The 25761-nt window shown below is 39.1% G+C and overlaps 1 protein-coding gene across 5 annotated transcripts in view; it reads left to right on the top strand.

Moving 5' to 3' along the window:
- LOC139764628 (cyanocobalamin reductase / alkylcobalamin dealkylase-like) overlaps positions 1–25761 on the top strand; it is a 327989-nt gene that overhangs the window by 294618 nt on the left and 7610 nt on the right. For 3 of the 5 annotated variants that reach the window (XM_071691474.1, XM_071691476.1, XM_071691475.1), the window contains 3 exons: positions 12047–12165; positions 17529–17690; positions 19653–19857. In XM_071691474.1, coding sequence (XP_071547575.1) covers positions 12047–12165; positions 17529–17690; positions 19653–19857 — 486 coding nt within the window. Of the gene's footprint in view, positions 1–34; positions 749–2526; positions 2747–6923; positions 7101–12046; positions 12166–17528; positions 17691–19652; positions 19858–25761 lie in introns of those variants that run through there. The other 2 variants (XM_071691477.1, XM_071691478.1) reach the window with 2 other exon arrangements.

The following is a 25761-nucleotide window of genomic DNA, read 5'->3' as shown; positions in this document are numbered from 1 at the left end:
ACATTTTTGAATTCGTTCATGATAATCATCTAGCACTTTGTTTTAATAAATCTTTATATGCAGTAGTAGGTGATTCTGATCTTGCATTGGTGTTTCTCTTGGAGTTTTTAATTATACTTGAGTGTAGTTTACATGCAGTAACATCTGAAAGGACAAAAAACAAATATTTTACCATGGAGGAACAAACAAATGCACAATATATCAATCTAGGGGGACTGAAGGAGATACAAAAGAGGCTTGCCTGTGTCCTTGACCCATATGGATTTGAATACCATCCTCTGAAAATTGGTTGGTACAATGAGCAAGTTGCAAAATGTTTCCAACTTCCTTACCATGATGAAACTTTAGCATTTGTTATTATTAGCACACCAAGCATGTTTGAGAAGGCATTCATTCCTTTTGTGTGTAAGTTGGGCCAGGTTAAAAGTAACCTGGATCCTTTAGATCAGTGCATGATGCAACACTTTTCTGCAATAAAAGAAGAATTCTCTGATGTAAAAATTGAGGCGATCCATGATTTCGAGTTGACTCCAAGTAGACGACCCAAAATCTTAGTCCAAACAGCAGGACATGTTTCTGGTGCTGTGCGTTATTATCAGCAAAAGGACTTAATGTCGGACCCATGGGATGGTAAAAAGAAGGTGTTTGGTGTATGTCTACATCCAGGATATGGAGGATGGTTTGCATTGCGTGGTGTTGTCATATATTCAACCATTAGATGCCCCAGCCTGTCCAGACAACAGCCCAGGTTAGTGTTTTTTTTTTTTTTTATGCATGTGATTATGAAGTAAGACTAATTGTATTGTTTGTAAGAATGAGATATTGTGTTTCATGTGGGTGTCATGAAATGACTGTATAAGTTAAAACAGTGTTAAGTTGCATGGGTACATGAAGCGATTGGTTATTGTGATGATAAACAAGGTAGTAACCTTACTGAAATATGTGAATGAAATAAGCAATAAAGAGACAGAAGTTTAGATAGAGAAAAAAGGGGTACAAATGAAGAGCAACATGCCCAGCATAGTTAGAGACTGTAAGTTAATTTTTTTCCCCACAGATATTAGGAGTATATGCTAATTGTAAAAAAGATATACATTTATGGTCCAGAGGAAAGTATTGGAAGTAAAATGGAGTGGTGCAGCCATTGTCAGACTTCTTATTAAACAGTGGGCCAAAAAAATGGTAGAGAGTGTGTGAATGTGACTGAATTTCATATGTGGATGCCAGGTAAGGAAGTGGACTGACTGAAAAATTCATGAATTTGATTAACTAGTGCATGTGGATGTTGCAAAATTAGAAACCTACACTGGCATTCCAATGATCCTATTTGTCATTGCTTTGAAAAATTTTTAATAAAAGTCTGTTGTAAGACATTATATGCATCTCATTGTTCAAATGGTATGCCATATACGTTTGGAAAGATCACCAACGTGAGTGCTCTGTAGGACATCATTAGTAATTAGAGTACAGTTATTGGTGGTGTTTATGGTATAATTAGTGTGAGTGATGGTGGTGAAGGAAGTGATGATGTTTATGTTGGAGTTGATTGATTGTGATGTTGGAAGTGTATTGGAGATGGAAACAGTGTTATTGGTGGTAGAGTGGAGTTTTACTGCCTTTTTTCCATGCATTAGGAAATGTATCTATAAACCTTAGCATAGACATTAGTATACAATGAAAATTGTGACAATTTGAATATTGTCAATTGTCTCTGCCTGATTCACTTCTGGCAAGCACGCAGACCGTGGAATGCGTTTGCTAATGTACAAATTTGAACATAAAAGCACTAATCATTTGTATGCAAAATGATTTAGCTATGAAATTTATTAAGAATATTGGAGGCAAACAAATACTGAAATGCTTTAGAAGATTATTTTTGTCAAGTTTAGAGATCATAGGGTAAATCGAAGAATTGTAAAAGAATAAACCCTAAGAACATTGTTGTGGAAGAGTGAGCAGATTAATATTTAGTGATGTCAGGAAAAAGTTTTGCGTAAGTCTCCCCACAGCAAATCGAGAGGTAACAGATTTATGAAAAGTGGAATTTCTTATTTAGATTTCTTATTAAATGTTGATTAATGATGTGTAAGAATGAGCTGAGAGGCTGTATACATGTAATCTACCCTGTGTAGATTTTATTTGTATGATGTAAGTATTTTTTAGATTTAAGGGTTTGTTGTCATAGTTATTGTTTAACAAATGTACTGCATGTTTATGTAGTTATGATTTTCATTTTAATATTTCATATGTATGATATAGTGAATCCTCGCAAAGGGAGCATTCACTCTTTTCACGCATATAAGAACACTTCTTTTAATGTTAACTGTTGGCAGCTTTTTTTGTTATATTTAATTTGATGTGCAGAATTTTCCACAGTTATTTGTAATCTTGAAGAACTTGAAATGTGTTGAGATATTTTAAATGCAATACCCTACTCTTAATATGGAAAGTGATAGTTATAGGTAGAATTAGTGCATTAAAGAAATGTTTTTACCTCAAATAACATTATCTTCCCTCATCTACCAGGGAGATACTGGCAACAGAAGGTGATGTGGTTGAATTGTTACGGCTTTACAATGACCATTGGCAGGATTGGTCATTTAGAGACATTATCCCTGTTAAGGAAAGATATTCCCAAGAACAGAAAAACTATTTTAGTACCCAACCAGGGGATAGGAAGAAGCTTATTGAAAAATACTGCAACTCCTTTGATAGAAGTGTATAGGCATCTGGATTCAGTTATTTGGTATGCACATTTTGAGGATAATGTGGATAATTCAGATGATTTTTGAATAGTCCATGTGTATAATTGTATTTTAATTTTACTCGGCAGCTTATTCTTTCTTCACTAACATTTAGATTCTTTAACTTGTTGTATGCATGGAATTAGGTTCTTAATGCTCCATGCAGCATATGATGTATTCCCTTGTTAAGATACTTATGGATATTGCTGAAAATCGATGCACAGTGAATAGGTTAAATGATGTATAAGCGCTTTTTGGCATGATATCAGTTATTTTAGTATTTCTTGTAGCAACTTGTTACGTTTTTTTTATATGTGATGTGGGTGAAGGTATTAAAAGATGTTATTCTTGTTTAGTGACAGTAATAGTTTTCATAGATTCTGTATTCCACTCATCTATTTGACTGTTATGGTCCAACAGTTGTACTTCTTGTTGCAGTTCCAAAAACCCAAGAAAGCTTGATTTTAGATGTTCAGAAGAATTAAGAAAAAGTGAACTAGATTTTCAGTAGTTAAGAATGGTCTGTATTTAACATCGGATGAAAATGGATGATACAAGTAATGTTTTTTGTAGAAAAGAAGTTCATTTTTTAAGAAGCTTCTACTAAAGAGTTATTTGCAGCACAAGTGTTCTGTTGGGCTATGAATTGGTTGAAAATAATTTTTCACATTGCCTTCATCATGTTGATTGTTTAGATGAATTATTTCTTATTCTTTAAGGCTGGTATGCTGCATGGTAACTTACAATGTTGCCTAAGACTTATGCTGTTAGGTTTCTAGAATATTACCCACATCAAAAGAAAATAGCCTCATGTCAAGGAACACACCACCCAGCAAGTGCAAATATTCATGTAATTCCCTGCAGTCATTGCTTTGTATAACATACCTTACCAGACAGCCAGGACATGAACTAACATTGCCATTATGCACCATCCCAGAAAGACTGTTAAAGAAATCTCATTCATCTAACAAACTTTCAAACATTCTGCCATTAATGTCTTCATGGAGATGAGCATAAACTACTCAGTAAAGCTTATTTTCTTCTCTCTGTGAGTTTCCTGTGTAACATTGATTGTTGAATTCATAAAGACTTGCTTGACTTAAATTCACTTTGTTGGAGTGAAAGATATTTAGCATATTAACAAATTGACCACTTGAGTCAGTAGGGCCCTAATCCATACAGTAGGACAATTTTACTTCACAGATTCTTACTTGAAGTCTCTTAACCCTTCCAGTTTTAGAAATGAAGTTCCCTGTTTATGATGATGCTTAGTGGATTGTGGATTATCACTGGAATTTATAACGTCTGAATTATATTACGAGTACAACCTGCTTGGGTATTGGGAGGGTTAGTGACAGCTGTATAGGGAGCCAGCACTTCAGTGATTGTCAGGTTACACTCCTCTCTTTTCTTTCTGCCTCTTCTACATGTGGATGGCTAGCATTCTTTCTGTTAACAAACAAACTCTTCTTCCCTCACATAACACTTGCCAATACTTAACTCACACAGCTCATTCTTCATGCCTCTAGATTTTCCTGTGGTTTGTGCTATGTGCTGGCCCTGCCTTTAAGCAAAATGGTAGGAGCAGTAGATAGAGTAGTAGGTAGGAGCATTATGTAGAAGTATTAGGCAGGAATATTGAGGTGGGAGCATTAGGTAGAAGTAGCAGGTTAGAACAGCAGGAACATGAGGCCTCTGTAAACATAGCACAAGAGTTACCCTCTTCCAGAGGCCTGTTAAGGATGAGGCACTAAAAGGCTAAGGAGCAGCACTTGAGTTCATCAGTTATTGAGATTTGCTATGGCCATCCCCTTCAGTGAGTTCCCAAAGGGAACAGGTTTTAGAGATATTGACAGATTGGGGAAGAGCAGTGTGGTTTCAGAAGTGGTAGAGGATGTGTAGATCAGGTGTTTGCTTTGAAGAATGTATGTGAGAAATGCTTAGAAAAGCAAATGGATTTGTATGTAGCATTTATGGATCGGGAGAAGGCATATGATAGAGTTGATAGAGATGCTCTGTGGAAGGTGTTAAGAATATATGGTGTGGGAGGCAAGTTGTTAGAAGCAGTGAAAAGTTTTTATCGAGGATGTAAGGCATGTGTACGTGTAGGAAGAGAGGAAAGTGATTGGTTCTCAGTGAATGTAGGTTTGCGGCAGGGGTGTGTGATGTCTCCATGGTTGTTTAATTTGTTTATGGATGGGGTTGTTAGGGAGGTGAATGCAAGAGTTTTGGAAAGAGGGGCAAGTATGAAGTCTGTTGTGGATGAGAGAGCTTGGGAAGTGAGTCAGTTGTTGTTCACTGATGATACAGCGCTGGTGGCTGATTCATGTGAGAAACTGCAGATGCTGGTGACTGAGTTTGGTAAAGTGTGTGAAAGAAGAAAGTTAAGAGTAAATGTGAATAAGAGCAAGGTTATTAGGTACAGTAGGGTTGAGGGTCAAGTCAGTTGGGAGGTAAGTTTGAATGGAGAAAAACTGGAGGAAGTAAAGTGTTTTAGATATCTGGGAGTGGATCTGGCAGCGGATGGAACCATGGAAGCGGAAGTGGATCATAGGGTGGGGGAGGGGGCGAAAATCCTGGGAGCCTTGAAGAATGTGTGAAAGTCGAGAACATTATCTCGGAAAGCAAAAATGGGTATGTTTGAAGGAATAGTGGTTCCAACAGTGTTGTATGGTTGCGAGGCATGGGCTATGGATAGAGTTGTGCGCAGGAGGATGGATGTGCTGGAAATGAGATGTTTGAGGACAATGTGTAGTGTGAGGTGGTTTGATCGAGTAAGTAAGGTAAGGGTAAGAGAGATGTGTAGAAATAAAAAGAGCGTGGTTGAGAGAGCAGAAGAGGGTGTTTTGAAATGGTTTGGGCACATGGAGAGAATGAGTGAGGAAAGATTGACCAAGAGGATATATGTGTTGGAGGTGGAGGGAACGAGAAGTGGGAGACCAAACTGGAGGTGGAAAGATGGAGTGAAAAAGATTTTGTGTGATCGGGGCCTGAACATGCAGGAGGGTGAAAGGAGGGCAAGGAATGCGGTGAATTGGATCGATGTGGTATACCAGGGTTGACATGCTGTCAGTGGATTGAATCAGGGCATGTGAAGTGTCTGGGGTAAACCGTGGAAAGCTGTGTAGGTATGTATATTTGCGTTTGTGGACGTATGTATATACATGTGTAAGGGGATGGGTTGGGCCATTTCTTTCGTCTGTTTCCTTGAGCTACCTCGCAAATGCGGAAGACAGCGACAAAGTAAAAAAAAAAAGGAAAAGAAAAAAAATATCTTTGACACACTTTCCCTCCGGAAACTCCCCCAATGGGGTGGCCATGACAAAAGAATCTCCATAATTGGTGGACCCCAGTACTGCTCCTTAACCTTTGGTGACTCATCTGTAACAGGCCACTGGCAAAGAGCAACTTGTGAATCGGTATAGATTACATTGGCCATACAAATAGGAATTAGTAAGAATCCATTTAGCTTATTAATTTGTGCTGCCATCTTGCTTTTGAATATGGACATGGTCGGCTGTTTACTGTTTCCTAATTTTCTTTTAATTGAGGTCATTTGACTTGCCTAAGTATCAGTCTGCTTTGATTTATACCTATGTTATGGGCAATACTTTCTTTTATGTAGGGCTTCAGCAGTTTATCATATTGGGGCATTCAAAGATGAACTCGGATATTTTGGCTTTTTGTATGACTAAGAATTTTGCTGTCAAATATGAGGAACAAAATCATAAGACCAGTATTGAAGTAATAGATGTGAATAGTTATGGAGGATTGCCATTGTTCTATTGTCCCAATTATATGTAATTAGAATAAGGGGGCACAAGTAAGGCTTGTCGATGCTTCAGACATTTTAAATCATACAGTATTAAGCCATACAATTTAATGTGTATGACAAATCAGCAGGCCTTCCTTGTTCCTCATTATTCTAATTATATATGATTGAGACAGTAGGACAATGACAATTTTCCATGACTTCAGTACTGGTATTATGATTTTGTTCCTCATATACAACAGCAAAATATGTTTGTCATATACAAATGTTTCTACGCTTATCCTCTTAGATCTAAGTGACAAATGAAAATCTCTGGATATGGTGAAAATATGAATATACAATTAAGGTCAAGTTGATAAACCAGTTAATGATTTAATGTTTCATAACATATTCCTTAACAATTTCAGTTGTAAGCAGAAGCACCACAACTAGTAAACATCTGTAGATCTGAGTTCATCATCTTAGTTGCACTAAAGAAATTTAAAACTTTGAAATGGTACTGTGTGAAAAAGACAGGTGCAGCAAGAACACAGTTAGGGCAGTTATCAATAAGATGTATGAAATAAAAACAAGTTGGTGTGATGGTGGTGGTCAGATGGTGCTTATGGTTACTGTGTTAAGGTGATGGTGGTATTGCTGATATTGGTGATGATAGAGGCCACTGTTTGAAGAATTTTTGTGATACTGGTAACATTGTATCTTATAAGCTGCACCCCAACTTTTGCTGTTCTTTTAGAGGAAATTATGCAGTTACTATTAGATTAAATGTTATATCTGTATTGTGGCATTGGCATTCTTTACCTTTAGCCATGGAAAAATATTATCATTTGCATTGAAATGTTGATTGGTATTGTCTTAATGTATTAAGCTAGAGAACTTTAAGGGTAGGTAGAGATTGCTAAAAGAAAAGAAATTCCCAATTTGATATTTAGGGATAACACGTCAGTTTATAATCCTTTATAAGAAAAAAATTCTTGAGTTTTACTTGTTTCTCATCTCATTATTTGCTCATGTGAGACATAAACATACGAGACTTTATTGCTCTGTTGAGTGATTAAATCTTTTGGAGGTCAGAAGGTATGTGGCATATTGATTTCTTGACTCCTCAAATGTGTCAAGATGCAAATAGCGCAAGAAAACGGACAAAAGAATGGCCCAACCCACCCACATACACATGTATATACATACACGTCTATACATGCACATATACATACCTATACATTTCAACATATATATATATATATATATATATATATATATATATATATATATATATATATATTTTTTTTTTTTCATACTATTCGCCATTTCCCGCGATAGCGAGGTAGCGTTAAGAACAGAGGACTGGGCCTTTGAGGGAATACCCTCACCTGGCCCCCTTCTCTGTTCCTTCTTTTGGAAAATTAAAATAAAAAAATGAGAGGGGAGGATTTCCAGCCCCCCACTCCCTTCCCTTTTAGTCGCCTTCTACGACACGCAGGGAATACGTGGGAAGTATTCTTTCTCCCCTATCCCCAGGGATAATATATATAATATATATATATATATATATATATATATATATATATATATATTTTTTTTTTTTTTTTTTTTATACTTTGTCGCTGTCTCCCGTGTTTGCGAGGTAGCGCAAGGAAACAGACGAAAGAAATGGCCCAACCCCCCGCCCCATACACATGTATATACATACGTCCACACACGCAAATATACATACCTACACAGCTTTCCATGGTTTACCCCAGACGCTTCACATGCCTTGATTCAATCCACTGACAGCACGTCAGCCCCGATATACCACATCGCTCCAATTCACTCTATTCCTTGCCCTCCTTTCACCCTCCTGCATGTTCAGGCCCCGATCACACAAAATCTTTTTCACTCCATCTTTCCACCTCCAATTTGGTCTCCCTCTTCTCCTTGTTCCCTCCACCTCCGACACATATATCCTCTTGGTCAATCTTTCCTCACTCATCCTCTCCATGTGCCCAAACCACTTCAAAACACCCTCTTCTGCTCTCTCAACCACGCTCTTTTTATTTCCACACATCTCTCTTACCCTTACGTTACTCACTCGATCAAACCACCTCACACCACACATTGTCCTCAAACATCTCATTTCCAGCACATCCATCCTCCTGCGCACAACTCTATCCATAGCCCACGCCTCGCAACCATACAACATTGTTGGAACCACTATTCCTTCAAACATACCCATTTTTGCTTTCCGAGATAATGTTCTCGACTTCCACACATTCTTCAAGGCCCCCAGAATTTTCGCCCCCTCCCCCACCCTATGATCCACTTCCGCTTCCATGGTTCCATCCGCTGCCAGATCCACTCCCAGATATCTAAAACACTTCACTTCCTCCAGTTTTTCTCCATTCAAACTCACCTCCCAATTGACTTGACCCTCAACCCTACTCTACCTAATAACCTTGCTCTTATTCACATTTACTCTTAACTTTCTTCTTCCACACACTTTACCAAACTCAGTCACCAGCTTCTGCAGTTTCACACATGAATCAGCCACCAGCACTGTGTCATCAGCGAACAACAACTGACTCACTTCCCAAGCTCTCTCATCCCCAACAGACTTCATACTTGCCCCTCTTTCCAGAACTCTTGCATTTACCTCCCTAATAACCCCATCCATAAACAAATTAAACAACCAACTGGGCCTTTACCTGACCCAATTCTCTGTTCCTTGTTTTGGAAAATTAAAAAAAAAAACGAGAGGGGAGGATTTCCAGCCCCCCGCTCCCTCCCCTTTTAGTCGCCTTCTACGACACGCAGGGAATACGTGGGAAGTATTCTTTCTCCCCTATCCCCAGGGAAATATATATATATATATATATATATATATATATATATATATATATATATATATATATATATATATATACATACATATACAGACATATACATATATACACATGTACATAATGCATACTTGCTGCCTTTATTCATTCCCGTCGCCACCCCACCACACATGAAATGACACCCCACTCCCTTGGCTCTTGCGTGAGGGGCTAGAAAAAGACAACAAAGGCCACATTCGTTCACACTAAGTCTCTAGCTGTCATGTATAATACACCGAAACCACAGCTCCCTTTCCACATCCAGACCCCACAAAACTTTCCATGGTTTACCCCAGACACTTCACATGCCCTGGTTCAATCCATTGACAGCACATTGACCTCGGTATACCACATTGTTCCAGTTCACTCTAGTCCTTGCCCTTCCACCTCCAATTTGGTCTCCCACTTCTCCTCGTTCCCTCCATATATCCTCTTTGTCAATCTTTCCTCACTCATTCTCTCCATGTGACCAAACCTTTTCAGTACACCCTCTACTGCTCTCTCAACCATGTTCTTTTTATTACCACACATTTCTCTTACCCTTTCATTACTTACTCGATCAAACCACCTCACACCACATATTGTCCTCATACATCTCATTTCCAACACATCCATCCTCCTCCGCACAACCCTATCTATAGCCCATGCTTCGCAACCAAATAACGTTGTTGGAACCTCTATTCCTTCAAACACCCATTTTTGCTTTCCGAGATAATGTTCTCGTCTTCCACACATTCTTCAACGCTCCCAGAACCTTCGCCCCCTCTCCCACCCTGTGACTCACTTCCGCTTCTGTGGTTCCATCCACTGCCAGATCCACTCCCAGATATCTAAAACACTTCACTTCCTCCAGTTTTTCTCCATTCAGACTTACCTCCCAATTAACTTGTCCCTCATCCCTACAGAACCTAATAACCTTGCTCTTATTCACTTTTTTTTTTTTAATTTTCTAAAAGAAGGAACAGAGAAGGGGGCCAAATGAGGATATTCCCTCTAAGCCTCAGTTCTCTGTTCTTGACACTACATTGCTGATGTGGGAAATAGCAAGTATGTATGAAGAAAATAGATTAACCAGTATCATCATTTTGTTGTAATCAAAGGGTTATTGTAGGAGTACTGCAGTACATGCATAAAAAATGTAAATGTTTATGTCTGCTTTACAATGAAATTGCAGACTGTGAGCATAGCCATTATCACCAGGACTAATTTTGTACTATGTAAGAAGACATTGTGAATTCTTGTATCGTAATGTGCAGTTATTATCATATTTTCTTCTCTAACTAACTCACCACATCGAGATTCAGATTGTAAGGCCTTGCCGTATGACTAAAGACAGCCCCTTACAGTACAGATAGCATATAGATCTCATTTTCACATACCAGGTTGCAGGTTATACTAAAAAAATTCTGTGATAGTACTTGTGTGATAATATTTGTGATAATGTGATTTGGTATTGAAAATAAAAGGTATATTGAAAAGTTTGTGGTTAATTTTTCATTGGGATGTATTTTTTTGAACTGAAGATTGGAGAAACAAGATGTAATTGATATTTTAACACTTCAGTATAGTGATGGAAGTAAAGTATGAAACTAAAGAAATATTAGAAAAACTAAATAGCAGAAAAATAAGAAAACCCACCTGGGTATCAGGAGAGTTAGTAATGGCTGCGTAGTGTGCCAGCTCTCCAGTAGCTGTCAAGTTGCACTCCTCTGGCCCAGATAATTTGTTTTTTTTACCCCACATATGGACTTATGGCATTCTGTCCTCAAACATACAGTATCTTTTTCATACTTAACACTTTACACTTACACAGCTATCAATTTTCTTTTATATGCTAAAGAATGTAGTAACTTATTCAAGCCAAGGTGAGTATGGGGAACACCTGAATAGAAGGAAAGCTACTATGGCTTCTGTATGTGGATTATGCATTCTGATAGCTGAATCAGAAGAGTAAAGCAGATTGGCTCTGTGATATATATTGGTGAGGGTGTTGAAAAATAGACAACAACCCCTTTTGATATAGGAAATAACTCGTGAGGAATGAGTTTTTAAATTTATATATTTCCTTGGTGTTCAACAAATATGAAAGTGCAAATATGTATCATACTTCAAAGAAAGGTTTTGAGTACCATTTTGCTTTGATGAATAGAAAAATTAAGGGTGGGATGAATAGGACAAGAAATCAGCATTTTTCAGTAAGAGAAAGAGGTGCATAGAACCCTACTGAAAAGGGTGGGGCAATATTTTTTTCAACATAAAGCATGATACATAATGATAAGGTGGAAGGTTTTGGGATATTTATATGAAAAAATACCAATTTACTGAATGGCCTGTTGATGGTAAGGAGTTCTTTACTTGGTTATGTACGGAAATTTTTTATAGGTAACATGACCTAGCAGCATTATGTTTGTATGAGTGGATGATGAGTGGAGCCAACTTGCACCTAATGACTGAACTTGGATTTATAAGTGAATAAGGGTGAAGCACTCTGTTAACATGGGAAGCTTGTTTTCTGTGGCATTAACCTTTTGCATGAATTGATTAAGCTAGGAGGTTTTATGCACTGAATTATAGAGATGAAAAGATTGGTTGTAAGAAAATTATATTGGAAAAGGAATGTACCAAAAATTTTGTTACGCTAACATCTTTCATTTTAAATTGCATATTTTTAGGTCCAGGTGGTCAAGGACAAGAGGGTTGCCAGCGAGCACTCAGTTTATCACTTTCTAACTTGAAGCTAGACTACCTTGATTTATTCCTTATTCACTGGCCAGGTGTCCAAAATCTTCAGGTGAGATCCTGTGTCATTAAGGTTTTATTGCAACATGTAATCATTTTTCCTGTGCAAGTAGATGTTGGTTGTTCAATTTTTGGGTAAATATCATGATGTATGAATGCAAAATCTGGGGATAGATTTCATGACTTTTAAGCATTGTTTTTCTGACTTATGTAAAAACTTTAGGTAGTTATTATAATCATTACTTCAAGGTTTTAAGGTTTAGATAAATTAGTGATTTTATTGATAATTTAATTATAAATGACTGCATCACTTGAAAAAATATTAAAACAATCCCAAAGAATTTTAAGCAAACTGAAGACATATTATCTGCTGCATGTATAATTGTGCTTAACTGTTTTAGGTTACCTCTGGCTTCAGATATGCAACAGAATATGTCTTATCCAGACATAATTTTGGACTTTAAGACGCATGTTTAATCCAAAGAATAACGTACTGAGAGTAGGACCGTAGTTCACTGAAGTCCTCCAATAGTTAGCAAAGTACTCATCCTTGATAAAGATGTTTCTCATGCACACCATTGATTAGCAAACCCTGCATATGAACTGTGCTTGCATCAGAAGGAGCTTGAGCTTGAACCCACTTAGATATGAATATTCTTTTAATGCAAGTTTCAAAATGAAGAAAATGATGATGAATATAAGCTTTGTCAGCTTCACTGTTCTCGGTGAGGCATACAGATTGTCTGTATTTCAGTAACAAAAGAAAAGACCTGCTGAGTGTGTGAAACATCCTTCAGTAGAACTAGCTGGTTTTGCAGAACTTGAACCCAACCACTTTTCAAAGTGGTGACTTAAGATCAAATACTTAGTCATGCAATTAGTCTCAACCAGAACAGGTGTGATGACAGAGTTGCAGTCATATTCATGGAGTTCTAGGTGTGGTAGGCAGCAGTAACGTTTCCAGGCCATGGGATTTCATGTTGGTAGTAGTTGGTAGGCAGCCAGTGACCAAGGAGGTGCATTATCAGTCCTACCTTTGTGGATATTAAGAGAGTTTGTGATAGCTACATTGTGAGCCAGCACTTCAGTGTTTGTCAAGTTGCACCCTACTGATCGGGTCACTGTCTTTTCTTTCAGCTTCACTCACATGTAGACTACTAGCATTCTGTCCTCAATTATGCAACCTCTCCTTGTCATGCGTAACATGACAATAGTCAACTCACACTGCTCATTCATGGTAACTTGTAACCCAGATTATCTTGTAGTGAGCACTATGTATTAGCCCAGCCTTTTAGCAAAATTTTAAGAGTAATAGGTAGATATAGTAGGTAGGAGCATTTAGGCTGTAGCATTAGGTAGAAACACCAGGTATATGTAGTGAGGAGGAATATTTGGCAAGAGCATAAAGTAGTCCTGTTAAGGGTGAAGCACTAAAGATTAAGAAGCAGCAGTGGAATTCACTAGTAATGGAAATGTTATTGTTGTGGCCTCCCCCTTCAGGGAGTTCCAAGTGGGAGAAGACATCAGAGACATAGATAGATAGGGGATTTTATGGATGGAGGTCATCAGCTTTGCAAACCATTAGATTGCAGTTGTTTGCGTGATGCATATAGATCAGACCTGTGAGGTAGTAAGTATGATTTGGTTCTTTTAAGAATTTATCCAGGTTCTGGGTTCAGGCAGCAAGCTAGGTACAGGAAATAAAGTCACACAGAACCATATCACATTTACTTGATATTTTAGAAGCTTTATATACCAGGGCATGAAAAGTATTTGGCAAAGTTGATATGGTATACCTGATCACATGATTACTCATTTATGTCTTTTAATTACCAGTTTGTAAAAAGGACAAACTGGAAACTATGATCCATGCAGAAAACCACAGTTAAATCAGGTTACTATCAAATCCCAATCACTGCATTACCTAATTAAGGATGAGAAACTGAAATCCAGTTGACCAGTTCATAACAGACTAGTAGTAATGGTCTTCTTTTTGTTCCTGTACCTTTTGAATTTTAAATGATTGTGATTTAGGTGCTCAATAAGTCTCATTCCTGAAAAGCTGTTGTCCTGCCATAGGAGGTAGTTGATAAATTGGATATCTAGCTTAGGCTTGGATGTGTATATATATAGATATAGCATCATTGTTATGACCTTGATTATAGCATTCACTTGCCTGTGCTCTCCCAGCTAACAGTGAAAAAAGTTCATCACAATTCTCAGTATTCTTTCTTGCTTCCTACTCTACACATGCCATACACTTCTCTTGCACATGCAAGCACTACTTCCCTAAGTATCCTCCCATTCCTCTCTTAGGAGTGGGACATGTACCAGAGAAAGCAGTCAGTGAGCAAGTATCAAACTTCACTGAAAGTAAGAAATATTTTGGAGGATGGCTAATATTTTTAGAAGAACAAAAGAAAAAATAAGAACATGAGTGAAAGGAGCAAATGGGGAAGTGGTAACAGGCAGAAATGAGGCAAAATAAGATGGAATGAATAATTTGAAGGCCTGTTAAATGTGTTTGATGATAGGGTGGCATATGTAGGATGTTAGGATCAGAAAGGTATGAGAAGTGAAAGTCATGGAAAGTGATTTAGTAAAAGTACAGTGTGATGAGTCTTGTGAAATATGGAATGCAGAAGCTGGCTGGAATGGATGGTGTTGCAGTTGAATTTCTTAAGAAAGGAAGTGACTGTGGTGTTGGTTGGTTACTTAGGATTTTCATTGTATATATGGAACATGGTGAGGTGCCTGAGGATTGGCAGAATGCATGTGGTGTCACTGTATAATGATAAAGATGATAAAGTTGAGTGTTTGAATCAGAGGAATAAGTTTATCAAGTGTACTTGGTAAGCTGCATGGAAATGTGGTGACTGGGAGGACAGTAGCAAGCACAGAGCATCAGATTGAGGGAGAACAGTTTGGTTTATAGGATTGATAGAGGATGTATGAATCAGATGCTTGCTTTGAAAACTGTGTGAAAGAATTACAGGGCGTCAAAAGGAAGGCTTATGGGGTTTGTCATTGATATTTATTAAATGTGTTAACGTACAATCTTTTCCAATATGAATCGACCTTGGGAATTTCAACTAGTTTTAGTGACATTGTATGCCATTCAATATGAGTCCCATTAACAGTTCTGTGAATTTTGCAAACCACAACACACTTTGTGCTGTCTCTTGCAGCAGCACTATGACTGAAATGGTGTTCTGAGTATCGCATACTTGCAAACCGTTAGTGTACTGTCATCTAATTACAGCACAGAACGCTAAAACTTTGAGAGATTTTGTGACAAATTTTAAAAAGAGAAACATTGTATGTTTACACAGGTAACTGTATTGGATGGCTGACAAGTGCTTTTTTTTCTTTCCTTTCTTTTCTTTTTTATACCCGTTATTTAGAGAAACAGCAGAACTTTAGTGTGCCTTTTTGTTTGACTGCACTGTCCTCTGTTTAAGGGTTTTTGTATGTAAGTTGATGTGAATTAGTATGTTTTCATTTTTTTTATTGAAAATATGTAATTAGTTTTTTTTTTTTTTTTTTTTTTTTTTTTTTTTTTTTTATACTTTGTCGCTGTCTCCCGCGTTTGCGAGGTAGCGCAACGAAACAGACGAAAGAAATGGCCCAACCCCCCCCCCATACACATGTACATACTCACGTCCACACACGCAAAATATACATACCTACACAGCTTTCCATGGTTTACCCCAGACGCTTCACATGCCTTGATTCAATCCACTGACAGCACGTCAACCCCTGTATACCACATCGCTCCAATTCACTCTATTCCTTGCCCTCCTTTCACCCTCCTGCATGTTCAGGCCCCAATCACACAAAATCTTTTTCACTCCATCTTTCCACCTCCAATTTGGTCTCCCTCTTCTCCTCATTCCCTCCACCTCCGACACATATATCCTCTTGGTCAATCTTTCCTCACTCATTCTCTCCATGTGCCCAAACCATTTCAAAACACCCTCTTCTGCTCTCTCAACCACGCTCTTTTTATTTCCACACATCTCTCTTACCCTTACGTTACTTACTCGATCAAACCACCTCACACCACACATTGTCCTCAAACATCTCATTTCCAGCACATCCATCCTCCTGCGCACAACTCTATCCATAGCCCACGCCTCGCAACCATACAACATTGTTGGACCCACTATTCCTTCAAACATACCCATTTTTGCTTTCCGAGATAATGTTCTCGACTTCCACACATTTTTCAAGGCTCCCAAAATTTTCGCCCCCTCCCCCACCCTATGATCCACTTCCGCTTCCATGGTTCCATCCGCTGACAGATCCACTCCCAGATATCTAAAACACTTCACTTCCTCCAGTTTTTCTCCATTCAAACTCACCTCCCAATTGACTTGACCCTCAACCCTACTGTACCTAATAACCTTGCTCTTATTCACATTTACTCTTAACTTTCTTCTTCCACACACTTTACCAAACTCAGTCACCAGCTTCTGCAGTTTCTCACATGAATCAGCCACCAGCGCTGTATCATCAGCGAACAACAACTGACTCACTTCCCAAGCTCTCTCATCCCCAACAGACTTCATACTTGCCCCTCTTTCCAGGACTCTTGCATTTACCTCCCTAACAACCCCATCCATAAACAAATTAAACAACCATGGAGACATCACACACCCCTGCCGCAAACCTACATTCACTGAGAACCAATCACTTTCCTCTCTTCCTACACGTACACATGCCTTACATCCTCGATAAAAACTTTTCACTGCTTCTAACAACTTGCCTCCCACACCATATATTCTTAATACCTTCCACAGAGCATCTCTATCAACTCTATCATATGCCTTCTCCAGATCCATAAATGCTACATACAAATCCATTTGCTTTTCTAAGTATTTCTCACATACATTCTTCAAAGCAAACACCTGATCCACACATCCTCTACCACTTCTGAAACCGCACTGCTCTTCCCCAATCTGATGCTCTGTACATGCCTTCACCCTCTCAATCAATACCCTCCCATATAATTTACCATGTAATTAGTTGGAATGCAGTATTTTAGTAAACAAGAAAATAAGTAATATGTAGGTGTGGGTTGGCACAGTTTTTTCAGCTTAAGGTGTACGTCTGCTGGTGCAGAGAGTGGGGGGCTTTAGCTCAGTAGCCCTTCAACATGAGCCACCACTAGTTAGTTGCTTGTGTAATGTATTTTGTATTGCCTCTTTTTTTAATGATGGTACGGGTTGATTATGGTTATGACACTATACTTTATGTGGTTTTAGGGGATTTGTAGTACAGATACTGGATAATGTTCCCACTCCCACAGAATACACAAATTTCTTTTTCCTTCAAAGCAGTATTAGTTTTAAGCACTATACCATTTATTTTTCAGTAACTAGTTTTGTAATAATGTGTATTCTTTTATGCTAGCCTAAAGACCTTAGAAATCGAGAACTGCGAAACCAAAGTTGGGCTGCTCTTGAGGAGATTTACAAGTCAGGAAAAGTTCGAGCCATAGGCGTCTCAAACTACACTGTTACTCATTTGGAAGATCTCCTGAAGCATGCTACAGTGGTGCCTCATGTGAACCAGGTAAAATTACAGTTGTATATGCTCAAGATTGGTAAGTTCAATATTACAAAAGGCTTAGTGTCATGTACTTAGGTGGATGCAAGTCATTTGTTGACCATAAATGTATGATTTTGAATGCAACAGTATTGCTTACGTAAAAGACTTTGCTTGGATAATTATAATTAGTAAGTAGTCCCCAGTTTGAACTACCAGTTGTCAGAACCTACACAGAGATGTGATACAAGAAGGACTCAAAGTAGTAATTAGTAGGTTGCCATAGACTCCCAACCAAAGCCAAGGGTAACTGTTATCTCATAGCCAGTACCCAGCAATATTGTTAATCTTTACAGGTCACAGAGTGGAAAAATAAACGCAAAATAGTGTATAGTATTTATTTGCATTCAAAGATAAGTATCTACAGTATACATACACTTACAAGGAAATAGGAAAAAACACACACATTGGCCCTTATGCCAAATGGTCCTTATGCCAAAATACAACTCAGACTTTCATGTTATCCTCATCCAATCAGGAACTCTTTAGGCAGTGAGACTACCACTGTTTAATAGCACTTGATGAAAAATTCTTAACAGCTGGAGTTTATAGTGGTATCATGGTTGCAGTCTACCTGTTAAGTTGTATGGGAGGATTGTTATTGAGTGGGTAAAGGCATGTTCAGAGCATCAGAATGGGGAGGAGCGGTGTAGTTTCTGAAGTGGTAGAGGGGGTGTTGATCAGGTGCTTGCTTTAAAGGATGTGTGTGAGAAACGTTTGAAGAAATAGATGGATTTGTGTGTGGCATTTATGGATCTGGAGAAAGCATACGATATGGTTGATAGAGATGCTATGTGTAAGGCCTTAAGAATATACTGTGTAGGATGAAAGCTGCTAGAAGCAGTGAGAAGTTTTTATCGAGATTGTAAGGCATGTGTAGAACTAGGAAGAGAGGAGAGTGAATGGTTCTAAGTGACGATTGGTCTTTTTCTGGGGAGAAGTATACAATGATTTACACTTGGAAAGTCCTGGAAGGCATGGGTTCCAGTTGTAATTTGTAAGCAAAATCAGAACTATTACCTTGACAATGATTGAATTACATTGCTGTTAGGGATTTTAAGCCTATAAGCAAGGGCAGTAATGGTGGAGGTATTATTACTATTGACATCTGTAACTGTCAGTGTAAAATTATGACATTACAAAAACATATGAAAGAAATCAGTCTCTTTCGATCTAAAGAAAAACTTACTGTTCACCAAGATATTGTTGTACTTGGGTTGATAAACTGCTGAAGTTGGTGTCTAAGTTTGAGAGAGTGTTTGAAAGGAGAAAGCTGAAAGTAAATGTCAATAGAAGCAAGGTTATTAGGTTTAGCAGTGCAAAGAGAAGAGTAGCTGGGGTTTGTGTTTGAAGAGAGAAAATTTGAAGGAAGTAATACCTGGGGGTAGACAGGCAGCGAGTGGAACTATTGGATCTGAAGTAATTCATGAGGTAGGTGAGGTGGTGAAAGACCTGGGAGCAATGAGGAATTTATAGAAAAAAAGGTCACTGGTCACCATCTGGGGGACAAAGATAGGTATGTTTGAATGTATAGTTGTCCCAACATTGTTGTAAGGATGTAAGGCAAGGGCTATAGATAAGAAAGTACAGAAGATGAACCTGTTGGGAATGAAATGTCTAAGAATAATATCTTGTGTGAGGAGGGTTGATAAAGTTTGAAATGGTAGGGTATGACAAAGGTGTGTATTACACTTTACAGCTACAGAAAGGATATGAGCAAATGATACCTTTTCTTTGTCTATTCTTGATGCTACCTTGTTAATGCAAGAAATTGTGAACAAACAATTATGAAGAAAAAGAATAACTGGAACATTACTGAAGAAGCACTACACTTTGTTGCTTATGAAGAATATCCTTTAGTATTTGTGTTCAGTCTGTTATATATCTATTATCTTGTGGATGATTTGATAGAATTTTATTAATTTGCAGGTAGAGTACCATCCACACTATCTTCAGAAAGAATTGAAGTGCTTCTGTGACAACCAAGGAATTTTCTTTCAAGCCTACTCATCGTTAGGAACCACAGTGAAGGACAGCCCACTTCTGAAGGATGAGAGGGTGATTAGCGTGGCAGAAAAGTTGTCAAGAACTCCTGCCCAAGTCTTACTCCGCTGGGCTACACAACAAGGTGTTGGTCAGTATTGCTGAGTCTGTGCATTTATTTATTTCATTTATAATTACCCCAGCAGCAATTTTTATGGAAGTCCTGATGTTACCCAGGAGCCTCTTAAGGGTCTTACAGCCCAAGGCTTCATTACTGCCAGTAGCAGGAAAATGTAGACTCCTTGGGAGTAAAAAGCTCTTTGATGAGATGATACTTCCAGTGATACAGCCATGCCAATAGTGACTTTTCACTCAGTGTAAGGTCAAACATCCGAAGTCCATTAACACCCGAAAACTTGCATACGTATTTTTGGTGACGGGTGATTATGATTTGGTGAATGAATGATATGCTGATGCTCCTCAATTTATAATGGGATTACGTTCTGATAAATCCATCATAAGTTGAATATCATGTCAAAAATACATTTGATATGTACTTTTAGTACTGCACATCTAACCTATCAAACATCATAGCTTAGCATAGTCTACCTTAAGCATTCTCAGAACACTTGCATTATACTACAGTTGGACAAAATCATCTAACACAATGCTTATTTTATAATAAAGTGTTGAATATTGCACCATTGTAAAGTAAAAAAAATCATAAGTCTGGGAGCATCTGTATATATGAGAGAGGTGTAAGGAACAAGGAGAGTGGGAGACCACATTGGAGATGAAAGGGTGGAATGAAAAAGATTTTGAGTGATTGGGGTTTGAACATGCAGAAGGTTGAAAAACACACAAAACACACGTCCACACACGCACATATACGTAACTATACATCTCAACTTATACATATATATACACACACAGACATATACATATATACACATGTACATAATTCATACTGTCTGCCCTTATTCATTTCCGTCGCCATCCCGCCACACATGAAATGACAACCCCTTCCCCCTGCATGTGTGCGAGGTAGTGCTAGGAAAAGAAAACAAAGGCCACATTCGTTCACACTCAGTCTCTAGCTGTCATGTATAATGCACCAAAACCACAGCTCCCTTTCCACATCCAGGCCCCAGATGGTTTACCCCAGATGCTTCACATGCCATGGTTCAATCCATTGACTGCACGTCAACCCCGGTATACCACATCATTCCAATTCACTCTATTCCTTGCATGCCTTTCACCCTACTGCATGTTCAGGCCCCGATCACTCAAAATCTTTCACTCCAACTTTCCACCTCCAATTTGGTCTCCCACTTCTCCTCATTCCCACCACCTCTGACACGTATATCCTCTTTGTCACTCTTTCCTCACTCATTCTCTCCGTGTGAACAAACCATTTCAAAACACCCTCTTCTGCTCTCTCAACCTCACTTTTTTATTACCACACATCTCTCTTACCCTTTCATTACTTACTCAATCAAGCCACCTTACACCACATATTATCCTCAAACATCTCATTTCCAGCACGTCCACCCTCCTCCGCATAACTCTATCTATAGCCCATGCCTCGCAACCATATAACATTGTTGGAACCACTGTTCCTTCAAACATACCTATTTTTGCTTTCCGAGATAACGTTCTCACCTTCCACACATTTTTCATTGCTCCTAGAACTTTCGCCCCCTCCCCCACCCTGTGACTCACTTCCGCTTCCATGGTTCCATCCACTGCCAAATCCACTCCCAGGTATCTAAAACACTTCTTTTCCCCCAGTTTTTTCCATTCAAACTTACTTCCCAATTGACTTGTCCCTCAACCCTACTGTACCTAATAACCTTCCTCTTATTCACATTTACTCTCACCTTTCTTCTTTCCCCGCACTTTACCAACCAAACTCAGACACCAGTTTCTGCAGTTTCTCACCCGAACCAGCCACCAGCGCTGTATCATCAGCGAACAACAACTGACTCACTTCCCAATCTCTCTCATCCACAACAGACTGCATACTTGCCCCTCTCTCCAAAAGTCTTGCATTCACCTCCCTAAAACCTTATCCATAAACAAGCTAAACAACCATAGAGACATCATGCACCCCTCCCGCAAACTGACATTCACTGAGAATCAATCACTTTCCTGTCTTCCTGCTCATACACATGCCTTACATCCTCGATAAAAACTTTTCACTGCTTCTAACAACTTGCCTCCCACACCATATATTCTTAATACCTTCCGTAGAGCATTTCTATCAACTCTTATCATATGCCTTCTCCAGATCCATAAATGCTACATACAAATCCATTTGCTTTTCTAAGTATTTCTCACATATATTCTTCAAAGCAAACACCTGATCCACACATCCTGTACCACATCTGAAACCCCACTGCTCTTCCCCAATCTGATGCTCTGTACATGCCTTCACCCTCTCAATCAATACCCTCCCATATGATTTTACAGGAATACTCAACAAACTTATACCTTTGTAATTTGAGCACTCACTCTTATCCCCTTTGTCTTTGTACAGGGGCACTATGCAAGCATTCCACCAATCCTCAGGCACCTCACCATGAGTCATACATACATTAAATAACCTTACCAACCAGTCAACAACACAATCACCCCCTTTTTTAATAAATTCCACTGCAATACCATCCAAACCTGCTGCCTTGCCGGCTTTCATCTTCTGCAAAGCTTTTATTACCTCTTCTCACTTCACACACCACCTCAACCAAAACACCCTATATCTGCCACTCTATCATCAAACACATTCAACAAACCTTCAAAATACTCACTCCATCTCCTTCTCACATCACCACTACTTATTATCATCTCGCCCCCTTTATTGATGTTCCCATTTGTTCCCTTGTCTTATGCACTTTATTTACCTCCTTCCAAAACATCTTTTTATTCTCCCTAAAATTTAATGATGCTGTCTCACCCCAACTCTCATTTGCCCTCTTTTTCACCTCTTGCACCTTACTCTTGACCTCCTGCTTCTTTCTTTTATACATCTCCCAGTCATTTGCATTATTTCCCTGCAAAAATCGTCCAAATGCCTCTCTCTTCTCTTTCACTAATAATCTTACTTCTTCATCCCACCACTCACTACCCTTTCTAATCTGCCCACCTCCCATGCTTCTCATGCCACATGCATCTTTTGCGCAAGCCGTCACTGCTTCCCTAAATACATCCCATTTCTCCCCCACTCCCCTTACGTCCTTTGTTCTCACCTTTTTCCTTTCTGTACTCAGTCTCTCCTGATACTTCTCACACAAGTCTCCTTCCCAAGCTCACTTACTCTCACCACTCTCTTCACCCCAACATTCTCTCTTCTTTTCTGAAAACCTCTACAAATATTCACCTTTGCCTCCACAAGATAATGATCAGACATCCCTCCAGTTGTACCTCTTAGCACATTAACATCCAAAAGTCTCTGACGTGCCTACCAATTAACACGTAATCCAGTAATGCTCTCTGGCCATCTCTCCTACTTACATACATATACTTATGTATATCTGTCTTTTTAAACCAGGTATTCTCAGTCACCAGTCCTTTTTCAGCACACAAATCTAGAAGCTCTTCACCATTTCCATTTACAACACTGAACACCCCATGTACACCAATTCCCTCAACTGTCACTACTCACCACCTTTGAATTCAAATCACCCATCACTATAACCCAGTCTCATGCATCAAAACTACTAACACACTCACTCATCTGCTTCCAAAGCACTTCCTCTCATGATCTTTCTTCTCATCCCCAGGTGCATAGGCACCAAAAATCACTCATCCCTCTCCATCCACTTTGAGTTTTACCCATATCAATCTAGTTTACTTTCTTACACTCTATCACATACTCCCACCACTCCTGTTTCAGGAGTAGTACTACTCCTGCCCTTGCTCTTGTCCTCTCACCAACACCTGACTTTACTCCCAAGACATTCCCAAACCACTCTTTCCCTTTACCCTTGAGCTTCGTTTCACTCAGAGCCGAAACATCCAGGTTCTTTTTCTCAAACATACTACCTATCTCTCCTTTTATCTCATCTTGGTTTCATCCACCCTCATTTAGACACATGAGCACTCCCTGCGTGACTCTTTCTTCTGTTCCCCCTTTAGAAAGTTAAATACAAGGAGGGGAGGGTTTCTAGCCCCCCCCGCTCCCATCCCCTTTAGTTGCCTTCTACAACACTTGAGGAATACATGGGAAGTATTGTTTCTCCGATCCCCAGGGATGTGTGTGTGTGTGTTTATGTATATATGTGTGTATATGAGCTGGCAAGTCAGCGGGTTTGGATGGTTTGCCGTGGAATTTATTAAAAAAGGGGGTGACTTGTGTTGTTAACTGGTTGGTAAGGATATTTAATGTATGTATGACTCATTGTGTGGTGCCTGAGGATTGGCGGAATGCATACATAGTGCCATTGTACAAAGGCAAAGGGGATTAAGGTGAGTGTTCAAATTACAAAGGTATAAGTTTGTTGAGTAGTCCTGGGAAATTGTATGGGAGTATTGATTGAGAGGGTGAAGGCATGTACAGAGCATCAGATTGGGGAAGAGCAGTGTGGTTTCAGAAGTGGTAGAAGATGTGTGGATCAGGTGTTTGCTTTGGAGAATGTATGTGAGAAATACTTAGAATAGCAAATGGATTTGTATGTCGCATTTATGGATCTGGAGAAGGTATATGATAGAGTTGATGGAGATTCTCTGTGGAAGGTATTAAGAATATATGGTGTGGGAGGTAAGTTGCTAGAAACAGTGAAAAGTTTTTTTCGAGGATGTAAGGCATGTGTATAAGTAGAAAGAAAAGAAAGTGATTGGTTCTCATTGAATGTCAGTTTGTGGCAGGGATGCATGATGTCTCCATGGTTGTTTAATTTGTTTATGGATGGGGTTGTTAGGGGGGTGAATGCAAGAGTTTTGGAGAGAGGGGCAAGTATGCAGTCTGTTGTGGATGAGAGGGCTTGGGAAGTGAGTCAGTTGTTGTTCGCTGATGATACAGCACTGGTAGCTTATTCCGGTGAGAAACTGCAGAAGCTGGTGACTGAGTTTGGTAAAGTGTGTGAAAGAAGAAAGCGTAGAATAAATGTGTGTAAGAGCAAGGTTATTAGGTACTGTAGGGTTGAGGGACAAGTCATTTGAGAGGTAAGTTTGAATGGAGAAAAACTGGAGGAAGTGAAGTGTTTTAGATATCCATGTGTGGATTTGGCAGCGAATGGAACTATGGAAGTGGAAGTGAGTCACAGGGTGGGGGAGGGGGTGAAAGTTCTGGGAGCATTGAAAAATGTGTGGAAGATGAGAACATTATCTTGGAAAGCAAAAATGGGTATGTTTGAAGGAATAGTGGTCCCAACAATGTTATATGGTTGAGAGGCGTGGGCTATAGATAGTTGTGCAGAGGAGGGTGGATGTGTTGGAAATGAGATGTTTGAGGACAGTATGTGGTGTGAGGTGGTTTGTTTGAGTAAGTAATGAAAGGGTAAGAGAGATGTGTGGTAATGAAAAAGAGTGTGGTAGAGAGAGCAGAAGAGGGTGTTTTGAAATGGTTAGTCACATGGAGAGAATGAGTAAGGAAAGATTGACAAAGGGGATATATGTGTCAGAGGTGGAGGGAACGAGAAGTGGGAGACCAAATTGGAGATGGAAGGATGGAGTGAAAAAGATTATGAGCAATTGGGGCCTGAACATGCAGGAGGGTGAAAGGCGTGCAAGGAATAGAGTGAATTAGAACATTGTGGTATAGTGGGGTCGACGTGCTGTCGATGGATTGAACCAGGGCATGTGAAGAGTCTGGGGTAAACCATGGGAAGTTTTATGGGGCCTGGATGTGGAAAGGGAGCTGTGGTTTCGGTGCATTATACATGACAGCTAGAGACTGAGTGTGAACGAATGTGGCCTTTGTTGTCTTTTCCTAGCGATATGTTGCGCACATGCAGGAGGAGGAGGTTGTCATTTCATGTGTGGCAGGATGGCGACGGGAATGAATAAAGGCAGCAAGTATGAATTAAGTACATGTGTATATATGTATATGTCTGTGTAT

The sequence above is a fragment of the Panulirus ornatus genome, chromosome 50, assembly GCF_036320965.1.
Source record: "Panulirus ornatus isolate Po-2019 chromosome 50, ASM3632096v1, whole genome shotgun sequence".
Lineage (NCBI taxonomy): Eukaryota > Metazoa > Arthropoda > Malacostraca > Decapoda > Palinuridae > Panulirus > Panulirus ornatus.
Note: the sequence above shows the minus strand (reverse complement) of the source record. Positions and strands in the feature narration are given on the sequence as shown.